Source organism: Saimiri boliviensis, chromosome 11 (assembly GCF_048565385.1).
Source record: "Saimiri boliviensis isolate mSaiBol1 chromosome 11, mSaiBol1.pri, whole genome shotgun sequence".
Taxonomy (NCBI): Eukaryota; Metazoa; Chordata; class Mammalia; order Primates; family Cebidae; genus Saimiri; species Saimiri boliviensis.
In genome coordinates this window covers 27,051,032-27,072,809 of record NC_133459.1, presented here as the reverse complement: position 1 = coordinate 27,072,809, position 21,778 = coordinate 27,051,032, and the positions used below count along the sequence as shown (strand labels likewise).

Below are 21,778 nucleotides of genomic sequence, written 5' to 3'. Positions count from 1 at the left end.
GACGTCAGGAGTTCAAGACCAGCATGACCAATATGGTAAAACCCCATCTCTACTAAAAATACAAAAATTAGCCAGACATGGTAATGGGTGCCTGTGGTCCCAGCTACTCGATAGGCTGAATTGGGAGAATCACCTGAACCCAGAAAGCAGAGGTTGCAGTGAGCTGAGATCATGCCGCTGCAGTGAGCCAAGATCATGCCATTGTGACAGGGCGAGACTTGGTCTAAATAAATAAATAAATAAATAAATAAATAAAGGGTGCTGAGATAATTGGCTAGCCATATGCAGAAGACTGAAAGTGAATCCCTTCCTTACACCATATTGCAAACATTAATTTAAGACGGATTAAAGACTTAAATGTAAAACCTGAAACTACAAAACCCTGGAAGATAACCTAGGCAATACCATTCTGGACAAAGGAATGGGCAAAAATTTCATGATGAAGACACCAAAAGTAATTACAACAAAAGCAAAAATTGACAAATGGGATTTAATCAAAGAGCTCTTACACAGCAAAGGAAACTATCAACAGGGTAAACAGACAACCTACAGAATGGGAGAAAATGTTTGCAAACTATGTATCTGACAAAGGTCTACTATCCAGCATCTATAAGGAACTAAAACAAATTTATAAGAAAAAAACTAAACCACCCCATTAAAGAGTAGGCAAAGAGCTGGGCACTCAGGCATGTAATCCTAGCACTTTGGGAGGCCAAGGCAGGCAGATCACAAGGTCAGGAGTTTGAGATCAGACTGGCCAACATGGTGAAACCCCATATCCGCTAAAAATACAAAAATTAGCTGGACATGGTGGCATGGGCCTGTAACCCCAGCTACCTGAAAGGCTGAGAGGAGCATTGCTTGAACCCGGGAGGTAGTGACTGCAGTGAGCCAAGATCCTGCCACTGCACTCCAGCCTGAGCAACAGAGCAAGACTCCATCTCAGTGGGGAAAGAGGAGTTAAAAAAATAATAGATGATGGCAAGGTTGTGGAGAAAAAAAATGCTTATACGTTGCTGGTGGGAGTGTAAATTAATTCAACTATTGTGGAAGACAGTGTGGCAATTCCTCAAAGACTTAAAACAGAAATACCATTCAACCCAGAAATCCCATTACTGAGTATATACATCCAAAGGAATATAAATCATTCTATTATAAAGACATATGCACACATATGTTCACTGCAGCACTATTCACAACAGCAAAGACATGGAATCAACCAAAATGTCCATCAAAAGTAGACTGGATAAAGAAAATGTGGTACATATACACTACACAATAGCATGCCACCATAAAAAAACAACAAGATCATGTCCTTTGCAGGAATACAGGTGGAGCTGGAGGCCACGCTCTTTAGCAAACTAATGCAGAAACAGAAAAACAAATATCACATATTCCAAATATCACATGATAAGAACACATGGACACACAGAAGGGAACGACACACACTGTTGCCTATTGGAGAGTGGAGAATGGGAGCAGGGAGAGGATCTGGAAAAATAACTAATGAGCACTAGGCTTAATACCTGGGTGACAAATTAATCTGCACAACAAACTTCCATGATACAAGTTTACCTACATAACAAACCTTGCATATAGATCTCTGAACATAAAAGTTAAATAAAAAAACACACAGAATAACATTTTTATCCCATACATCTAAATTCGTTTTTCCAAAAGTTAAAAAAAAAATTGATAATAGAAACACAAGTTGAGAATATAATATTTACTCCACTTATGGGGAGAAACAATTTTACAACTCCAGAATATAAGAAAATTACAGGCCAGAGCCAGGCACAGGGTCTCACACCTGTAATCCTAACACTCTGGGAGGCCAAGGTGAATGAATCACTTGAGACCAGGAGTTCAAGACCAACCTAGGCAAATGACAAAATCCCATCTCTACAAAAACTTTAAAAAAATTAGCCTGGTGTGGTGGCCCGTGCCTGTAGCCCCAGCTACCCAGGAGGCTGAGGTATAAGGATCACCTACCTGAGCCTGGAGAGGCAGAGGTTGCAGTGAGCTGTAGCCACACCACTGCACTCCAGCCTGGGTGACAGAGTGAGCCTGCGTTTCAAAAAAAAGAAAAAAGAAAGAAAGAAAGAAATTACAGTCTGGCCATGGTGGCTCATGCCTGTAATCCAAGCACTTTGGGAGGCCCAGGCATGAAGATCGCTTAAGCCTAGGAGTTCGAGGCCACTCTACGCAACATGGCAAAATCCCATCTCTACAAGAAATACAAAAATTAGCCAGGCGTGGCAGTGTGCCTGTAGTCCCAGCTACTCAGCAGGCTGAGATGGGAAGACTGCTTGAGCCCAGGAGGTTGCAATAAGCCGTGACTGCACCACTGTACTCCAGCCTGGGCAACAGAGTGAGAGCCTGTCTTAAATAAACACATAAATACATAAAAATTTAAAAAAAAACAACCTAGATCAGTGCCTCGGTAATAAAAAGAATAATCAACTGGTAACAACTACTCTTATTTCACCTTCCAAGTCCACCACTTCCAAATATAAATATACCTTCTCCTACCCTTTATTTCTTCATGTTTCCTCTTCAAAGTTGACTGCTTCATGAGCTTTTCATTCTATTTCCTCCTAACACTTCTTCATTATCTACATTTCGTCCGTGCAGATCTCCAATATCTGCTGGCTGCTTTCCCTTTCCCTTCAAACATGACAAACCTCTCTCATCCTTAAAATAAAAACAAAACAAAACACTCTAAATATCTCCTCTATTTTTCGCCTTGGATTGTTTAAAAAAGGGGGGGAGGGGAAAGAAAGAAAAGAAAACAAAACAAAAAAAAGTAAAGAATATTTTTTGTTTTTTTGAGATGGAGTCTCACTCTGTCACCCAGGCTGGAGTGCAATGGCATGATCTCAGCTCATTACAACCTCTGCCTCCTGGGTTCAAACAATTCTCCTACCTCAGCCTCCTGAGTAGCTGGGATTACAGGTGCTTGCCACCACACCTGGTTTTTTTTGGGGGGGTCAGAAGTTCAAAATCAGCCTGGCCAACACAGCCTGGCCGTAGAGATAGCCAAACCCATCTATACTAAAAATATTTAAAAAAAAAATTGTATGTGTATTTTTACAAATTCTGCAGAGTGTAGCGGTGAATGCCTGTAATCCCAGCTACTCAGGAAGCTGAGGCAGGAGAATCACTTGTACCTGGGAGGCAGAGGTTGCAGTGATCCCAGATCGCGCCACTGCACTCCAGCCTGGGTGATAGTGAGTTCACATCTCAAAAAATTAAAAATAAAAATAAAAAGCTTTGTGCTTAACAATTCCCTAATCATAAAGCCTAAAATGCTTCAGCAAAGCATTTTAAATCCTTCTTTGCAACCAGATCATCAACTTTTCCCTTTACCAACCACTGTACTCTTCAACTACTCAATCCAAGGGTCTAGGAACCCCTAAATAGCCCCTAATTTTCTAAAATAGCATGCAAATGTTTGTTTATGCATAGTTTTAAGGAATGAACACCACTGTTTTTCTCAAATTTTCTAGAGGGTGCTGTATGAATAAAAAAATGTTAAAGACCAACTGCAATATACTCTTAGCCATACCAGACTATTCATTCTTCCCTAGACACACATCACCTTACATTTTTGTAACAGGTAACGTTATTCCCTTTACCCGGAGTAACCTTGACAGTAACTGGACTACCTGAATTTCTGTTCATGACTCAACACCAAACTCCAAAATCACATTCTCTGTAATGCCTTCCATCACTGATTACCAAAACAAAATCTTTCAGTCATCACGTGTTTTATAACACAGCTCTATTTAAACACTCACCACATTGTGGATTAACATAGTAAGCTTTTGAAGGCAGAGGCTATACACCTGCACATCCTTGTATCACCAGAACATAAACCAGATGCTAGAATGCAACCAGATGCAAAACAAAAATATCTGTTGAAAAAAGAACGACTTTGGTTCTGGTATTCTCCAAAACTGCACCTGTCCACTTGTTATTCCTTCACTTATTTGGCAAGCATTTATAAACTTCCAATGAAATGCCTGGAGCTATGCACTAAGCAGCAAGAATATAGACTAAGATCATATACCTGTCATTAAGACAATTAACTGTGAGCCGGGCACTGTGGTACCCCTACAGGTCCAGCTACTTGGAGGGCTGAGGTGAGATCGCTTTAACCCAGGAGTTCACATTTAGCCTGGGCAATATAGCAAGACCTTGTCTCTTAAAAAAGGAAAAATGATAGCTAACTGTGACAACATAAAACAAATAATAGTCTTATTTGTTAAATGCTATGAAAAAGGTGTACATAGCTGGGTGTGGTGGCTCATGCTTCTAATCCCAACACTTTGGGAGGCTGAGACAGGCAGATCATGAGGTCAGGAGTTTGAGACCAACCTGGTAAACATAGTGAAATACTAAAAATACGAAAAGGTTAGTTGGGCATGGTGGTGCACATCTGTAGTCGAAGCTACTAGGGAGGCTGAGGCAGAAGAATTGCTTGAACTCGGGAGGCAAAGGTTGCAGTGTGCCAAGATCAGGCCACTGCACTCCAGCCTGGGTAACAGAGCAAGACTCCATCTCAAAAAAAAGAAAAAAAGGCATCTGGGGTGGTGGCTCACGCCTGTAATCCCAGCACTTTGGAAGGCCAAGGTGGGCGCATCATGAGGTCAGGAGTTTGAGACCAGCCTGGCCAATATGGCAAAACCCCACCTCTACTAAAATACAAAAATTAGCCAAGTGTGGTGGTGCTTACCTGTAATCTCAGCTACTCAGCAGGCTGAGGCAGGAGAATCACTTGAACCTAGGAGATGGAGGTTGCAGTAAGCCAAGATCCCAACATTGCACTACAGCCTGGGCAACAGAGCGAGACTCTATCTCAAAAAAAAAAAAAAAAAAAAAATGTTGGGCATGGTGGCTCGCGCCTATAATCCTAGCACTCTGGGAGGCCAAGGTGGGCAGATCACCCAAGGTCAGACATTCAGGACTATCCTGGCCAACATGGCAAAACTCTGTCTCTACTAAAAATACAAAAATTAGCTGGGCATGGTGGACGCCTGTAATCCCAGCTGCTCAGGAGACAGAGGCTGGAGAATTGCTTGAATCCAGGAGGTGGAGGCTGCAGTGAGCTGAGATCACGCCATTGCATTCTGGCCCAGGTGACAAGAGCGAAACTCCATCTCAAAAAAAAAGAAAGAAAAAAGGAAAAAGAAAAAGGTTTACACAGGCCCAGTGCAGTTGCTCATGCCTGTAATCCCAGCACTTTGGGAGGCCAAGGTGGGAGGATCACCTGAGCTCAGTAGTTTGAGACCGGCCTGTGCAACATAATGAGACTTTATCTCTACTTAAAAACAAACAAACAACAACAACAAAAAATTAGCCAGGCATGGTGGTGCACGCCTGTAGTCCCAGCTACTCAGGGGGCTGAGGTGGGAGGATTGCTTGAACCTGGAAAGTCAAGGCTGCAGTAAGCCCTGATCATGCCACTGGACTCTGGCCTGGGTGACACAGTGAGACTCTGTCTCAATTTTTTTTGGTTTTTTTGAGAGGTCTCACTCTGTCATCCAGGCTGGAGTACAGTGGCACAATCTTGGCTCATTGCAACCTCTACCTCCTGGGTTCAAGTGATTCTCTTGCCTCAGCCTCCAAATAGCTGGGACCATAGGTGTGAAAAAAAGAAAAGAAAAAGGTCTACATAATTTGATTATGGTACCCCTGTGAAGACATGACTAAAGTCTGTGAAAGTTTTACAGCAGGATATTAGACCTCCCTCAGAATAAAGAATCCACCCATTCACTTCTGTCTTTCCTATTTGATTTTACTTATTTACTTATTTTTTGAAACAGGGTCTCCAGCTCTGTCACCCAAACTGTAATGTGGTGGCACAATCATAGCTCAGTGCAGCCTCAAACCACAGGGCTCAAGTGATCCTCCTATCTCAGCCTCCTGAGTAACTGGGACTACAGGTGGCCCCCACCATGCCTGGCTGATTAAAAAAATTTTTTTTTTGTAGAGACAAAGTCTTGCTATGTTGCCCCAGCTGGTCTGCAACTCCTGGCACAAAGTGATCCTCCTGCCTTGGCCTCCTGAAGCACTGGAATTATAGGCATGAACCACTGTGCCCAGCCTCTCTCCTCTTTCCTTATAATAACCTTCTTCCAATGCTCCTTGTCTTCTTTTCTTTTCTTTTTTTTCTTTGAGATGGAATCTTGCTCTGTCACCCAGGCTGGAGTATAGTGGCATGGATCTCTGCTCACTGCAAGCTCTCCCTCATGGGTCCAAGCAATTCTCATGCATCTGCCTCCCAAGTCCCTAGGACTACAGGCACTGGCCACCACTCCCAGCGAATTGTTTGTATTTTTAGTAGAGATGGGGTTTCACCATGTCTTGAACTCCTGGCCTCAAGTAATCTGCCCACCTTGGCCTCCTAAAGTGCTGGCCAGGCCTCTTCTAATAGTAGTAAACATAACTTACTATAGGAATTTGAAGCATATAATACATCCAAATACTTATCCTACTCCCTCTTGGAAACAATCCACAAGTTAGGAAGAGCAGGAATCAATTATATCCACATGAAAGATGAGAAAACTAAAGCTCAAATAGGTTGAGTTGCTCAAGATGGCAGTTAATATGAGGGGATTTTATTTATTTAGTGCTTATTTACTGTTAGACTCCTTTCTCTTCCCAGCCAATCCTAATCAGTAGGTAAACCACAAGAGGGAAAATGCTTTTCACTACTTTGTCCTCAGTGTCTACAACAGTACCTAGAATATAACAACAGCCTTTCAGTATTTGTTGACAAAACGAACAGACGGATTTGGAAATGAAGTAAACCAACAGCAAAAGCACAAGGAAAAAAGTTCTTTCCCATTATAATGGAATAATAAAAGAGAGATTTCAAACAGGCTTCTACCAGTTAGAAAGACTAGACTACATAATTGTATTGACTCAATTCCATTGGCATGTTACACATTTTACCTAATAAGTAAAGGAGGTGAAGTAGGTTTCTGTTTCTGATGTCACATTCATGGCATGTACTGACATAAATCCAAGACTTAACTGTAGGTTTGAAACTGATTACAAGTTTTTATTAAAAGCAGAAACTAGAGAAAGGGTTCTCTTGAGTCCTGATGGTCTAACTTAAAAAGTAAGGTATCTTAACTTCAGTTGTCTTCAATGTTAGTTTCAGCAGCAACAGCTACTGTATTTATGTTCTCCAACATATTTAATAAACCTTATAGCAAAGATTAGTGGAAACCAAAACTAAGTAACTCACCACCCTTTGAGCTTTGGATAAAACTGCCATTCTGGGCCGGGCGTGGTGGCTCAAGCCTGTAATCCCAGCACTTTGGGAGGCCAAGGCGGGTGGATCACGAGGTCAAGAGATCGAGACCATCCTGGTCAACATGGTGAAATCCCGTCTCTACTAAAAATACAAAACACTAGATGGGCATGGTGGCGCATGCCTGTAATGCCAGCTACTCAGGAGGCTGAGGCAGGAGAATTGCGTGAACCCAGGAGGCGGAGGTTGCGGTGAGCCGAGATCGCGCCATTGCACTCCAGCCTGGGTAACAAGAGCGAAACTCCATCTCAAAAAAAAAAAAAAACTGCCATTCTGCCAAGGCACAAGGTAATCACACCATATCAGAAGACAAAGTAATGGGACCAATGTTCAACATAATTTATGGGAAAGATTCATTGTTTCTAGTTCCACAAATTCCAGTTCCTTGTAAATCAATTTGCCTTAATTGGAAAATATTTTCCACTTTCTCCAATATTTAGATTTCAGCAAATTATAGCTGCTGCTAGTGGTAAGATGAGTAGCTGTAGTAAGTGTGAGGTAAAGAGGACTAGACTTAAAGTACAGTTTATTCCGCTATTTCCTATCTGGGTTAACTATAACCCTAGGAAGTCACTTAAGATTTTAGAGGCTAGGCTTTATCAGCTGTAAAATGAGAGTAACAACCATTTCACAGAACTGTAGTGAGGATTAAATGACATAATGTGTATTAACTTGTTTAAAAAATTATAGTGGGAGGCCAGGCATGGTGGCTCATGCCTATAATCCCAGCACTTTGGGAGGGTGAGGTGAGAGGGTCGCCTGAGCCCAGGAATTTGAGACCAACATGGGCAACATGCTGAGACCTCTCTCTATAAAAATTATAAAATGAAACTATGGGCCAGGCACAATGGCTCATAATCCCAGCACTTTGGGAGGCCAACGTGGGCGGATCATCTGAGGTCAGGAGTTCACGACCAGCCTGGCCAACATGGTGAAACCTCATGTCTACTAAAAATACAAAATTAGCCAGGTGTGGTGGCGTGCACCTGTAATCCCAGCTATTTGGGAGGCTGAGGCAGGAGAATCACTTAAACCTGGGAGGCAAAGGTTACAGTAAGTCAAGATCATGCCATGGCACTCCAGCCTGGACAAAAAGCGAAACTCTGTCTCAAAAAAAAAAAACCTATGTTTAAAACAAACAAACCAACAATATATATATGCCAGACATAGTGGCTCACACCTATAATCCCAGCACTCTGGGAGGCTGAGGCAGGAAGACTGCTTGAGTCCAGGATTTCAAGACCAGCCTGGGCAACATAGGGAGATCTTGTGTCCACAAAATAATTTAAAAATTAGCCAGGTGCGGCAAGGCGTGGTGGCTCACACCTGTAATAATCCTAGCTACTCAGGAGGCTGAGGCAGGAGAATCACTTGAGCCCAGGAGGCAGAGGATGCAGAGAGCAGAGATTATGCCACTGTACTCCAGCCTGGGTGACAGAGCAAGACTCTGTCTAGAAAAAAAAAATTAGCCAGGTGTGGTAGTGTGCACCTGCTGTCCCAGGTCCTCAGAAAGCTGAAATGGGAGGATAACTTGAGTCTGGGAGGTTGAGGCTACAGTGAGCCACGATCATAGCACTGTACTCCAGCCCAGGGGACAGAACAAGACCTTGTCTCAAACAACAGTAATAATCATAATCATAAAAATAAATAATATTGCTGGGCGCGGTGGCTCAAGCCTGTAATCCCAGCACTTTGGGAGGCCAAAGCGGGTGGATCACGTGGTCGAGAGATCAAGACCATCCTGGTCAACATGGTGAAACCCTGTCTCTACTAAAAAAATACAAAAAATTAGCTGGGCATGGTGGCACGTGCCTGTAATCCCAGCTACGCAGGAGGCTGAGGCAGGAGAATTGCCTGAACCCAGGAGGCGGAGGTTGCGGTGAGCCGAGATCGCGCCATTGCACTCCAGCCTGGGTAACAAGAGCGAAACTCCGTCTCAAAAAAAAAATAAATAAAAATATATTGAGAAAATTGTCATGTTTGAACAATTAAGTAACAGTCAATAGCAACTGCTATTTCTTAGTTTATTATTAAAACTAGAGCAATTCTGTGGATGCTTCTTCAAACCATAGCCAGGAAAACACAAAAGACCCTCACTCACTGCTGGATTAAAAACTGAAGAACAACAACAACTGCATTAAGGATCTACCATCCCTATACAAGAATACTAATACAATCTAGGATACTCAAGAGTAAGTCATTTCTATTATGAGATATCAAACAAAGTAATAAAGTGTGAAGGGCTTTATTTGCCTACTTGGCTAGGGCAGGAATTAACCTATCTAATTTCAATAACCTTCCCTGATTCACGTAAAGGAGTCCTGGCTGTCCTCATCCCAGAGGCTTGAAATACCAATTAATCTATTTTCTGTTTATTTATTTATTTTTTTTGAGACAGAGTTTCACTCTTGTTACCCAGGCTGGAGCGCAATGGCGCGATCTCGGCTCACCGCAACCTCCGCCTCCTGGGTTCAGGCAATTCTCCTGCCTCAGCCTCCTGAGTAGCTGGGATTACAGGCACACGCCACCATACCCAGCTAATTTTTTGTATTTTTAGTAGAGACGGGGTTTCACCATGTTGACCAGGATGGTCTCGATCTCTTGACCTCATGATCCACCTGCCTCAGCCTCCCAAAGTGCTGGGATTACGGGCTTGAGCCACCGCGCCCGGCCAATTAATCTATTTTCAAAAGGGTTATTTGCAATGACTTTCTTTAGAATTCTTTACTGGCCGGGCACAATGGTTCATCCCTGTAATCCCAGCACTTTGGGAGACAGAGGCAGGCGGATCACTTGAGGTCAGGAGTTTGAGACCAGCCTGGCCAACACAGTGAAACATCGTCTCTGTAAGAAAAAAAAAAAAATTAGCCAGGCATGGTAGTGCATGCCTGTAACCACAGCTACTTAGGAGGCTGAGGAAGGAGAATCGCTTGAAACCAAGAGGCAGAGGTTGCAGTGAGCCAAGATCACACCACTGCACTCCAGCCTGAGCAACAGAGCAAGACTCTATTTCAAAAAACAAAAATAGAATTATCTTTGTACTTTTTCCTTTCCTGAAACTTTATTTCTTCTAACATGAAAAAACAATAATAGAATTATCTATCTTAAGGTTTAATACCAGCACTTTAGGAGGCCAAGACAGGAGTATCACTTGAGTCTAGGAGTCCAAGACCAGCCTGGGCAACACAGTAGGACCCCAATCACTTTGAAATTAAAAAAAAAAATTTTTTTTAATTAGCTGGGCTGGTGGCCTGTGTCTGTAGTCCCAGCTACCCTGGAGGCTGCAGCTTGAGCCCAGGAGGTGGTCGAGGCTGCAGGAAGCAGTGCTCACCTCTCTGCACTCCAGCCTGGGGAACCCAGCGAGACTCTATTTCAAAAAATAAATACAGGCCAGGCATCATGGTTCATGCCTGCAATCCTAGCACTTTGGGAAGCCAAAGCAGGCAGATCACCTGAGGTCAGGAGTTTGAGACCAGCCTGGGCAACACGGTGAAACCCTGTCTCTACTAAAAATACAAAATTAGTCAGGCATGGTGGCACATGCCTGTGGCCTCAGCTACTTGGGAGACTGAGGCAGGAAAATGGATTGAACCGGGAGGTGGAGGTTGCAGTGAGCTGATATGCCACTGCACACCAGAATGGGAAACAAGGGTGAAACTCCATCTTAAAAAATAAAATAAACAAAAATAAATACATAAAAATCGGCCAACTGCAGTGACTCACACCTGTAATCCCAGCATTTTGGGAGACTGAGGTGGGTGGATCACCTGAGGTTAGGAGTTCAAGACCAGCCTGGCCAACATGGTGAAACCTCTTCTCTACTAAAGATACAAAAGCCAGGCACGGTGGCTCAAGCCTGTAATCCCAGCACTTTGGGAGGCCGAGGCGGGTGGATCACGAGGTCAAGAGATCGAGACCATCCTGGTCAACATGGTGAAACCCCGTCTCTACTAAAAATACGAAACATCAGCTGGGCATGGTGGCGCGTGCCTGTAATCCCAGCTACTCAGGAGGCTGAGGCAGGAGAATTGCCTGAACCCAGGAGGCGGAGGTTGCGGTGAGCTGAGATCACGTCATTGCACTCCAGCCTGGGTAACAAGAGTGAAACTCTGTCTCAAAAAAAAAAAAAAAAAAAAAAAAAAAGATACAAAAATAAGCTGGGTGTGGTGGCACACACCTGCAATCCCATCTACTCAGACAGGAGCATTGCTTCAACCTGGGAGGCAGAAGTTGCAGTGAGCCAATACTGTATACCATTGCACTCCAGTCTGGGCAACAGAGTGAGACTTTGTCTCAAAATAAATAAATGAATTAATTAATTAATTAAATTAGATAGTCGGGCATAGTGGCTTAGGGCTCTAAATCGCAGGCACCTGAGAGCCTAGGGCAGGAGGATAGCTTAAGCCAAGAAGTTCGAGCCTGCAGTGAGCTAGGAGCTCTCCACTGTACTCAAGCTTCAGCGACCAAGCAAGACTCCGTCTCTTAAATGAAACAAGCAAACTTTACCTTAAGCTGATTATATCAATGCAGTTTTCCAACAGGAGGACATACACAAAGTTACCCCTATCTAGCCAATTTGATCAAATCCACAGTCCACGCAACTCTGCGGTTTGCAGTAAGAATCTACCACATCTCGCCGGGCGCGGTGGCTCAAGCCTGTAATCCCAGCACTTTGGGAGGCCGAGGCGGGTGGATCACGAGGTCAAGGGATCAAGACCATCCTGCTCAACATGGTGAAACCCCATCTCTACTAAAAATACAAAAAATTAGCTGGGCATGGTGGTTCGTGCCTGTAATCCCAACTACTCAGGAGGCTGAGGCAGGAGAATTGCCTGAACCCAGGAGGCGGAGGTTGCGGTGAGCCGAAATCGCGCCATTGCACTCCAGCCTGGGTAACAAGAGCAAAACTCCGTCCCAAAAAAAAAAAAAAAAAAAAAAAAAAATCTACTACATCTCATCCCCTGGATTCATTCCTTTTTTTTTTTCTTTTAGACAGAGTCCCGCTGTGTTGCCCAGGCTGGTCGCGAAATTCTGGTCTCTAGCGATTCTCCTGCCCCAGCCTCCAGAGTAGTTGGGATTAGAGGCGCGCGCCACCACGCCCAAAATTCATTCCTTTAATTTTGCGAAAAATTAAGTGCCTTCTACAAGCCAATGGGTTTCTGGTTCCTCTATAAAGCAAATTCTTCCACTGAAGGATTTTTCCTTCCAGTTTTTGTTTTAAAAAGGAAAATAAAAGGATGAGGTTGGAGGGAGCAAGGGGAGCTGAGTGGTGGAATGAAGCACTGACTTTTTTTTTTTTTGCAAGCAATCAGTGATGCTCTGTAAGTCACTCTCCTCCGAGATTCGGGAGGTGCATGAACTGCCATTCCACCATTCACCACTGGTTCTTTGGTCCACTGATCACAGATGTGAGCTGTACAGACATCGTAGCAAATTCGATCCCTTCCCGGTTTCCTGGAGAGGGTAGGGGAGAGGGGTCGCTTTTCCTTAAACTCATCCCTCCACCAAGAAAAACGTCTGGAGTTTCGTGCCCTGAAGCCGCCCGGGCGGACGTTTAAAAGTTAAAGAATAACCAAGTTTCTACAGAAACTCCGCCTGGCGCCGAAGCCCCCGTTCTGCCCAGCCGGGGTGCAGAGGTCTGAGGCAGGACGGTTTTGAAAAATGGACTTTGACCCGATCCGGTTACTGTAACCGGATCCCCAGGGAGCAGTCCCCGCCGGGGACGGGCCGAGCAGGCCCCCCAGTGGCGGAGACCCCAAGCACGGGCACAAAGGGGGCGCAACGCAGCCCAGACAAAAGGGCCCAGCCAAGTCTCGGGGGGCGGAGAGGGCGAGCCGGCGCGGGCCCTGCCACCGACGGAGAAGCCCGGGCTGGACCGTTGTGGGAGGGCCGAAGAGGGAGGCGGCGGCCCCGCCCCGCCCTGGCCCGGAGCGTCGGCGACCCGGGCCGTTACTCTCTGCCCGCATCAGGACCCCCTCTCAGAGCCAAAAGCGGGGCCGCAGGCTGAGGGGCGCCCGCAGCCCGACCCTGCGTACGTCCTGCTCACTTTCCCTTGCTCGCTGAACTCACCGAGGTCTCCGCCGCCGCCTCCGCAGCCTCCACAGCAGCCTCTCCCGGAAATCCTACCTGGCCCGTTGGCCGCCAGGCAGCAGCCGGAGCCTTCGGCCCCCGGGGAGGGGGAAATAGGGAACGGGCTTGACAGTGTGGGGTAGGACGTGCGCCGCGGAGGCTCACGGGACTTGTAGTCCCCAGCAGGGACCCGTTGCGCGGTGAGCTGAACAAAATGGCGGGAAGTTTGCGTCCTTTCTCTCCGGTCCGTCGTCCTACTTACGGCTGCTCTGGGCATGCGCTGACCTCTGCCCGCACCTGGTGTGTGCAAGAACTTGGGCACCCTTCCTGGTACTAAGGGAGGCAAAGGTCTCTGGGCTTGGGAGGATAGGATTCAATACAGGGCTCCAGGCAGTACCCAAAAAAGGAACTGATACAAGAGTATTGTTTGAGAAAACTGTGTCCCTGACTGGCCAAATTTCAATCATAATCACCCCCAAAGAAAAACTATTTATTGACCAATTTGAAGTGCAAAAAAACGTAGTAAGCAAGTTATCTACCCTCAGTGTTGTGCGTAAGAAGCCCAAGAATCATTCTGGACACGTCCTTCAAGTGATTTAAGTCCAGTCATCCCACATCCCCAATATTTTAATTCCTTTCTATGTCTTTCACTACCATCACCTAGTGAAAGCCACCATCATTTCTCTCCAAGTCTCAGTAGTTTCAGGCCGCTAGGCTGTCACCCTCCGAAAACCTTTAGCTGGGCATGGTGGCACATACCTGTAATCCCTGCTAGTCGGGAGGCTGAGGCAGGAGAATCGCTTGAACCTGGTAGGCTGAGGGTGCAGTGAGCTGAGATCACGCCATTGCACTCCAGCCTGAGCAAGAGGAAGACTCTGTCTCAAAACAAACAAACAAATATATATATATATATTTACACACATATATAATATATATACAAAAATTAGCCAGGGCTTAGTGTTGTACACCTGTAGTCCCAGCTACTTGGGAGGCTGAGGTAAGAGGATCATTTGAGCCTGGGATGTCGAGATTGCAGTGAGCTGAGATCGCCCCAGTGCACTCCAGCCTGGGCAACAGAGCCAGACCCTGTCGCAATAGAAAAAGAAAAATGAAGGAAAAAAAATTGGCCGGGTGCAGTGGCTCATGCCTGTCATCGAAGCACTTTGGGAGGCCAAGGTGGGAGGATCCCTTGAGCCCAGGAGTTTGAGACCAGCCTGCCAGCCTGGGCAACCGAATGAGATCCCATCTCTACAAAAACAATTTTAAAAATGAGCTGGGCATGGTGGAACGTGCCTGTAGTCCCAGCCACTCAGGGGGCTGAGATGGGAGGATTATTTGAGCCAAGGAGGTCCAGACTGCAGTGAGCTAGGGTGGTACCACTGCACTCCAGCCTGGGTGACAGAGGGAGACCTTGTCTCAAGAATTTTTTTTAAATATAAAATTTTTTTTTGCCAGGCACGGTGGCTCACACATGTAATCCCAGCACTTTGGGAGGTTGAGGCAGGTGGGTCACCTGAGGTTAGGAGTTCACACCAACCTGACCAACATGGTGAAACCCCATCTCTATTAAAAATACAAAAATTTGTTGGGCATAGTGGCCCATGCCTGTAATCCCAGCTACTCAGGAGGCTGAGGCAGGAGAATCGCTTGAACCCAAGAGGCAGAGGTTGCAGTGAGCTCAGATCACGCCATTGCACTCCAGCCTTGGTGACAAGAGGGAAACTCAGTCTCAAAAATAAAATTAAATTAAAATTAAAAATATATTTTTTAAATTAATAGGCTAGACATGATAACTCATGCCTGTAATCCCAGCACTCTGGAAAGCAAAGGGTGGAGGACTGGTTGAGACCATGAGTTCAAGACCAGCCTGGGCAAAATAGTGAGACTCCATCTCTGAAATATAAACAAACAAAAAAATTTAAAAAAAAAATGTGCTGGGCTTGGTGGCTCATGTCTAATCCCAGCACTTTGGGAGGCTGAGGCAGGTGGATTACAAGGTTAGGTGTTGGAGACCAGCCTGGCCAACACAGTGAAACCTCGTCTCTACTAAAAATACAAAATTAGCCGGATGTGGTGGCACACACCTGTAGTCCCAGCTACTCGGGAGGCTGACACAAGAGAATCGCTTGAATCTGGGAGGCGGAGGTGACAGTGAGCTGAGCCCACGCCACTGCACTCCAGCCTGGGTAACATGACAGAGTGAGACTCTATCTTAAAAAAAAAAAAAAAAAAGGAAAGAAAAAAGAAAAGACAAAAATTTAATAAATGGTATGTTATCAAAATTTCAAACTTTACTCGTCTGTTTAAAAAAAATGAGAACTGGCCGGGCGCAGTGGCTCATGCCTGTAATCCTAACACTTTGGGAGGACAAGGTGGGCGGATCACCTGAGGTGAAGAGTTCAGGACCAACCTGACCAACATGGAGAAACCCTCATCTCTACTAAAAATACAAACATTGGCCGGGCGTGGTGGCGCATGCCTGTAATCCCAGCCACTCGGGAGGCTGAGGCAGGAGAATTGCTTGAACCTGGGAGTTGGAGGTTGCAGTGAACCAAGATCCTGCCATTGCACTCCAGCCTGGGCAACAAGAGCAACACTTCATCTCAAAAAAAAAAAAAAAAAAAAAAGAAAGAAAGAAAGTAAGTAAGTAAATGAAGACAAGCCAGTGGCCAGCAGCCGGGAGCAAATGACTCATGCCTGTAATCCTAGCATTTTCAGAGGCCAAGGTAGGTGGATTAGCTGACGTCAGGAGTTCGCGGGAGTTCGAGCCAACCTGGCCAACATGGTGAAACCCCGTCTCTACTAAAAATACAAAAAAAAAAAAAAAATTAGCTGGGTGTGGGGTGCATGCCTGTAATCCCAGCTACTTGGGAGCCTGAGGCAGGAGAATCACTTGAATCTGGGAAGTGGAGGTTGCACTGAGCGGAGATCACGCCATTGCACTCCAGCCCGGGCAACAAGAGCAAAACTCTGTCTCAAAAAAAATCAAAATAAAAAAAGAAAGAAAAAGAAAATGAAGACAAGCCACAGATCAGAGTAAAATTTTTGCAGAGCATATAACCAATATCTGGAAATATACAAAGAGTTATTTCAACTCAACAAGAAGACAACCCAATTTAAAAAAAGATTAGTGTACATAATTTACCAAAGAAGAGAAACTAAACAGATGGCAAATAACATGAAAGATGTTAGGGGGAATAAAAAGGAAACACAATGAGATCATACTACACGCCACTGGAATGGCTAAAAGGACTGGCAATACCAAGTATTAGAACGAATGTAGAGCAATGAGAATTCTCATACACTGATGGTAGCATTTTAAAATGATAAAACCACTTTGGAAACTGGTTCGACAGGTTTTTTCTTTCTTTTTTTTTGTATCCTGATTGTGGTTATGGTTTCAAGGGTGTATGGTTATGGTTTCAAGTGTGTATAAATATATCAAAACTCATCAGGGCGGGGCACAGTGGCTCATGCCTGTAATCCCAGAACTTTGGGAGGCCCAGGCAGGTGGATCGCTTGAGCTCACTAGTTCAAGACCAGCCTGACAATATGGCAAAACCCTATCTCTACAAAAAAATACAAAAATTAGTCAGGTATGGTGATGGGCACCTGTAGTCCCAGCTACTTGGGAGACTTAGTTGGGAAGATGACTTGAGCCTGGGAGGTGGAGGTTGCTATGAGTTGAGATCATGCCACTACCTACCAGCTTGGGCAACAGACCAAGACCCTGTCTCAAAAAGAAAGTGTGGTTTATTGCTTATCAATTATACTTCACTAAATCTGAAAAATAATATAGTAGAAAAAGTGTTTAAAAGAAAGAAAATTCTTCAATGGCTTTCCAGTACCCTCAGGAAAAACAAAGAAAATTATTTTGCCACAGAAACACTATTGTAGGCTGGGTGCAGTGGCTCATGCCTGTAATCCCATCACTTTGGGAGGCTGAGGCAGGTGGATCACCTGAGGTCAGGAGTTCAAAACCAGCCTGACCAACATGGTGAAACCTCATCTCTACTAAAAATACAAAAATTAGCTTGGTGTTGTGGCAGGTGCCTGTAATTACAGTTAATCAGGAGGCTGAGGCAGGAGAATTGCTTGAACCTGGGAGCCAGAGGTTGCAGTGAACTGAGATCTCACACCACTTATTTCTCAAAAACAAACAAACAAAAAAACTGAAACTCAATTGTAGAGTTTTAATATCATTAATGGTTTCAGGGAAGAGGACTAATTGATGGTAACTTGAAATCCTAGGTAATAATAACAGTGGGAACAGTAGTAGCAGTAATAGTAGCATAAAAATAAAATAATAAAACTGATATTTTCTCTTGAATACCTACGATATTTCAGATATTTTACATATAACTTAATTAAGATTCCATCCAGAGGCCAGGCACAGTGGCTCATGCCTCCAGTGCTGGAACTAGTCTGAGCACTGTGGGAGGCCAAGGCAGGTGGATCACAAGGTTAGGAGTTCAAAACCAGCCTGGCAAAGATGGTGAAACTCCCTTCTCTACTAAAAATACAAAAAAAAATTAGCCAGGCGTGATGGCAGGTACCTGTAATGCCATCTACTCAGGAGGCTGAGGCAGAGAATTGCTTGAACCCAGGAGACAGAGGTTGCAGTGAGCTGAGATTGTGTCACTGAGCTCCAGCCTGGGTGACAGAATGACTCCATCTCAAAAAAAAAAAAAAAAAAAAAATACATCCAGAGGCTGGGCTTGGTTGCTCACCAGCACTTTGGGAGGCTGAGGCCTGTGGATCACCTGAGGTAAGGAGTTCGAGACCAGCCTGGCCCACATGGTGAAACCCCATCTCTACTTTAAAAAAAAAAAAAAAAATTGCTGGGCATGGTGGCAGGCCCCAGTAATCCCAGCTACTTTGGAGGCTGAGATAATTGCTTGAACCCAGAAGGCAGAGGTTGCAGTGAGCCATGATCGCGCCATTGCACTCCAGCCTGGGCAACAAGAGGGAAACTCCATTTCAGAAAAAAAAAAAAAAAAAAAAAAAAAAAGGCCGGGCACAGTGGCTCAGGCCTGTAATCCCAGCACTTTGGGAGGCCAAGGTGGGCGGATCACCTCAGGTCAGGAGTTCAAGATCAGCCTGACCAACATGGAGAAACCTTGTCTCTACTGAAAATACGAAATTAGCCAGGTGTGGTGGTGCATGCCTGTAATCCCAGCTACTCGTGGGGTTGAGGCAGGAGAATTGCTTGAACCCGGGAGGCAGAGGTTGTAGTGAGCCAAGATCACACCACTGCACTCCAACCTGGGCAACAAGAGCAAAATTCCTTCTCAAAAAAAAAAAAGAAAGAAAAAGAAAAGATTCCATCCAGAAAGTAGAACCTAAGACAGGTGTTAGTTGCAGGTAATTTACTTAGAAGGTGATCCCAGGGATTTAAAGTGAAAAGTCCAGAATAAAAAGGAAAAAAGCCAATACAGAATGTGTTAACAAGGTGTTCACTGCTGTAAGCACCTGGGGCTTGAGAGAAATTTCTTTCCTTTCTTTCTTTTAATTGGGCAACCTCTTGAACCAGAGTGGGCTCAGAGACTCCCCATCTGAGTATTTTCTATAATGCCTCTCATCATGGTCTTCCGAAAGACTGACAGAGAAGCATTTATTCTTCTTTTTTTTTTTTCAAATTGTAATTCCCCTTCTTGAATACCAACGGAGACGCATTTAGCCCTTGGTTTATATCCTTCATTGGTTTGGATTTCCCCAGGAGGCATCAACTTCCCTTGCACTTCTGAGTAGGCACTCACCAGTGTCCTACCTTATGGTTTAGGAAAATCTCCAGAACAGAGAGAAAGATACAGGAGAATTGAAGCCCTCACCAAATTGTTTTCAAAAGCTTTGCCTAGAATCTGAGGGAAGGCTGAGAGGACAAAAGGTATGGTACAAGACGTCCCAGACCATCCCTTGCAGTGCTCAGATTCGTCCATGTGCTCCATTAAATCCAGTCCATCACCTAGTTTTCAAGATAATGGCTAGCTATCATCTCGACAGAAAACTCAGTGGTGCTCAAAATTCTTTGCAAAATGTTTGTTGTCCCGTATGCCTTTTGTGTCGCATAACACACTACACTCAACCATATAGATGATTCTCACAAATAATGTTAAGTGAAAGAAGCCAGACCAGAGTACTACGTTTGATTTCACGTGGATAAAATACAAAACAGGCAAAAATACTCTGTTCAAAGCCAGGATAGCAGCTACCCTTTTGGGTGAGAGAGCAGTGTCTAGAAGGAGGATGAGAGGAGATGTTGTGGGTGATTTTTATCAGATATGTGATTTACAAATATGTTCTCCCAATCTGTGGCTTGTCTTTTCATTCTCTTTACGGAATTTTTCACAGACCAGTTTAAAAGTTTTGAGTAAGTTCAATATCTCCATTTTTTAAATCTTATGGGTGGTGTCATATCTAAGAAATTTTTGCCTAATCCAAGATCGCAAACATGTCCCCTTAAATTTTATTCTAGAAGTGTATAGTTTTATTTTTATTTTTTTGAGATGGAGTTTCACTCTTGTTGCCCAGGCTAGAGTGCAATGGCACGATCTTGGCTCCCTGCAACCTCTGCCTCCTGGGTTCAAGTGATTCTCCTGCCTCAGCCTCCCAAGTAGCTGGGATTACAGGCAGGCACTGCCTCCACCACGCCCAGCTAATTTTTTTGTATTTTTAGTAGAGATGAGGTTTCACCATGTTGGTCAGGCTGGTCTCAAGCTTCTGACTTCAGATGGTCCACCCACCTCTGCCTCCCAAAGTACAGGGCTTACAGGCATGAGGCATCTGGCTGTGCATATTTTTAGATCGACTTTTTTTTAAGGATATATGCATATACTTTTCTTTGTTTGAGATAGAGTCTCACTCTCTCACCAAGGCTTGAGTACAGCAGACAATCACGGCTCACTGCAGCCTTGACCTCCCAGGCTCAGGTGATCCTCCCACCTCAACCTCCCAAGTAGCTGGGACTACAGGCATATACCACCACACACAGCTAATTTTTTGTATTTTTTTGTAGAAACAGTGTTTTGCCATGTTTCCCAGGCTGGTCTCAAACTCCTGAGGTCAAGTGATTTGCCCACCTCAGCCTCCCAAAGTGCTGTGATTACAGGCATGATCTACCATGCCTGCCCATACATATACTTTTCTATTCAGTCTAAACCTGGAAGAATACACAAGCTTTTCTCTGGGGTAGGAAGATAGTGGACTTAGGGTAAGTATGCTAGAAAGATTGAATTTTCACTATATACCCTTTTGTGCTATTGAATTTTATTTATTTATTTTTGAGAGGAGTTTCATTCTTACCGCCCAGGCTGGAGTGCAATGGCATGATCTGGGCTTACTACAACCTCTGCCTCCCGAATTCAAGCGATTCCTCTGCCTCAGCTTCCTAAATAGCTAGGATTACAGGTGTCCGCCCCCCACGCTGGGGTTTCACCATGTTGGCCAGGCTGGTCTCCAACTTCTGACCTGAGGTGATCTGCCTGCCTCGGCCTCCCAAAGTGCTGGGATCACAGATGTGAGCTACTGCACCTGGCCACCTTTTTTCTTAAATGTATATATCATTATACCTTAGAAACAACAAAATATTTTTAAAAAAATCAAACTCAAAAAGGGTTGAGTTCCACTGAACAGTTTAAAAATCACCATGATGGGCCTGGTGCAGCACTTTGGGAAGCCAAAGCAGAAGGCCCACTCCTGAGCATAGGAGTTCAAGACTGGCCTGGGCAACACAGCAAGAATCCCATCTCTACAAAGTTAAAATAATAAAAATGAGCCATCTGTGGTGGATGCCTGTAGTCTCAGCTACTCAGGAGGCTGAGGCAGGAGAATCACTTGAGCCCAGGAATTCGAGGTTACAGTGCGCTATGATCATACCACTGCACTTCAGCCTGGGCAATAGAGTGAGACCCTGCATCTAAAAGGAATCAATAATAATAATAAAATAAATAAAATCATCACGATGTTTGTTGGATTGGTTGATTTCATGGCAGCTTCAAATCCTGCGGGCTCTCTCAAGCCTGGCAGTTATCACTGAGCTAAGAAACTGAAAGTCAAATTTACCGGCAAAGAATGGATTGGGCCAATCAGAAGATAATATGCAAATAATGAGTGTGAATTTATTCAGGCAATTCTCCTGCCTTAGCCTCCTGAGTAACTGGGATTACAGGCCCGCGCCACCATGCCCAACTAATTTTTTGTATTTCTTAATAGAAACGGGGTTTCACCATGTTGACCAGGATGGTCTCGATCTCTTGACCTCGTGATCCACCCGCCTCAGCCTCCCAAAGTGCTGGGATTACAGGCTTGAGCCACCGCGCCTAGCCCGTATAGCTTCCTCTCTATACCTTTGAACATGTCAGAATTTAGAGAAGAAACTGTGAATGT

The 21,778-nt window shown here is 44.7% G+C and overlaps 1 protein-coding gene across 12 annotated transcripts in view; it reads right to left on the bottom strand.

Annotated features, from left to right (window-relative positions):
* Nucleotides 1-13,613, bottom strand: part of PHACTR4 (phosphatase and actin regulator 4) — a 124,137-nt gene extending 110,524 nt beyond the window's left edge. For 2 of the 12 annotated variants that reach the window (XM_074380363.1, XM_074380364.1), the window contains exons 1-2: nt 13,394-13,613; nt 1,993-2,067 (exon numbers count right to left, since the gene is read on the bottom strand). Coding sequence is in view for 4 of the 12 variants with exons in the window: in XM_074380366.1 (XP_074236467.1) it covers nt 2,533-2,575 (43 nt within the window). In the remaining 8 variants the exon portion in view is untranslated. The other 10 variants (XM_074380371.1, XM_074380372.1, XM_039473900.2 and 7 more) reach the window with 7 other exon arrangements.
* Nucleotides 13,614-21,778: the final 8,165 nt, after the last annotated feature.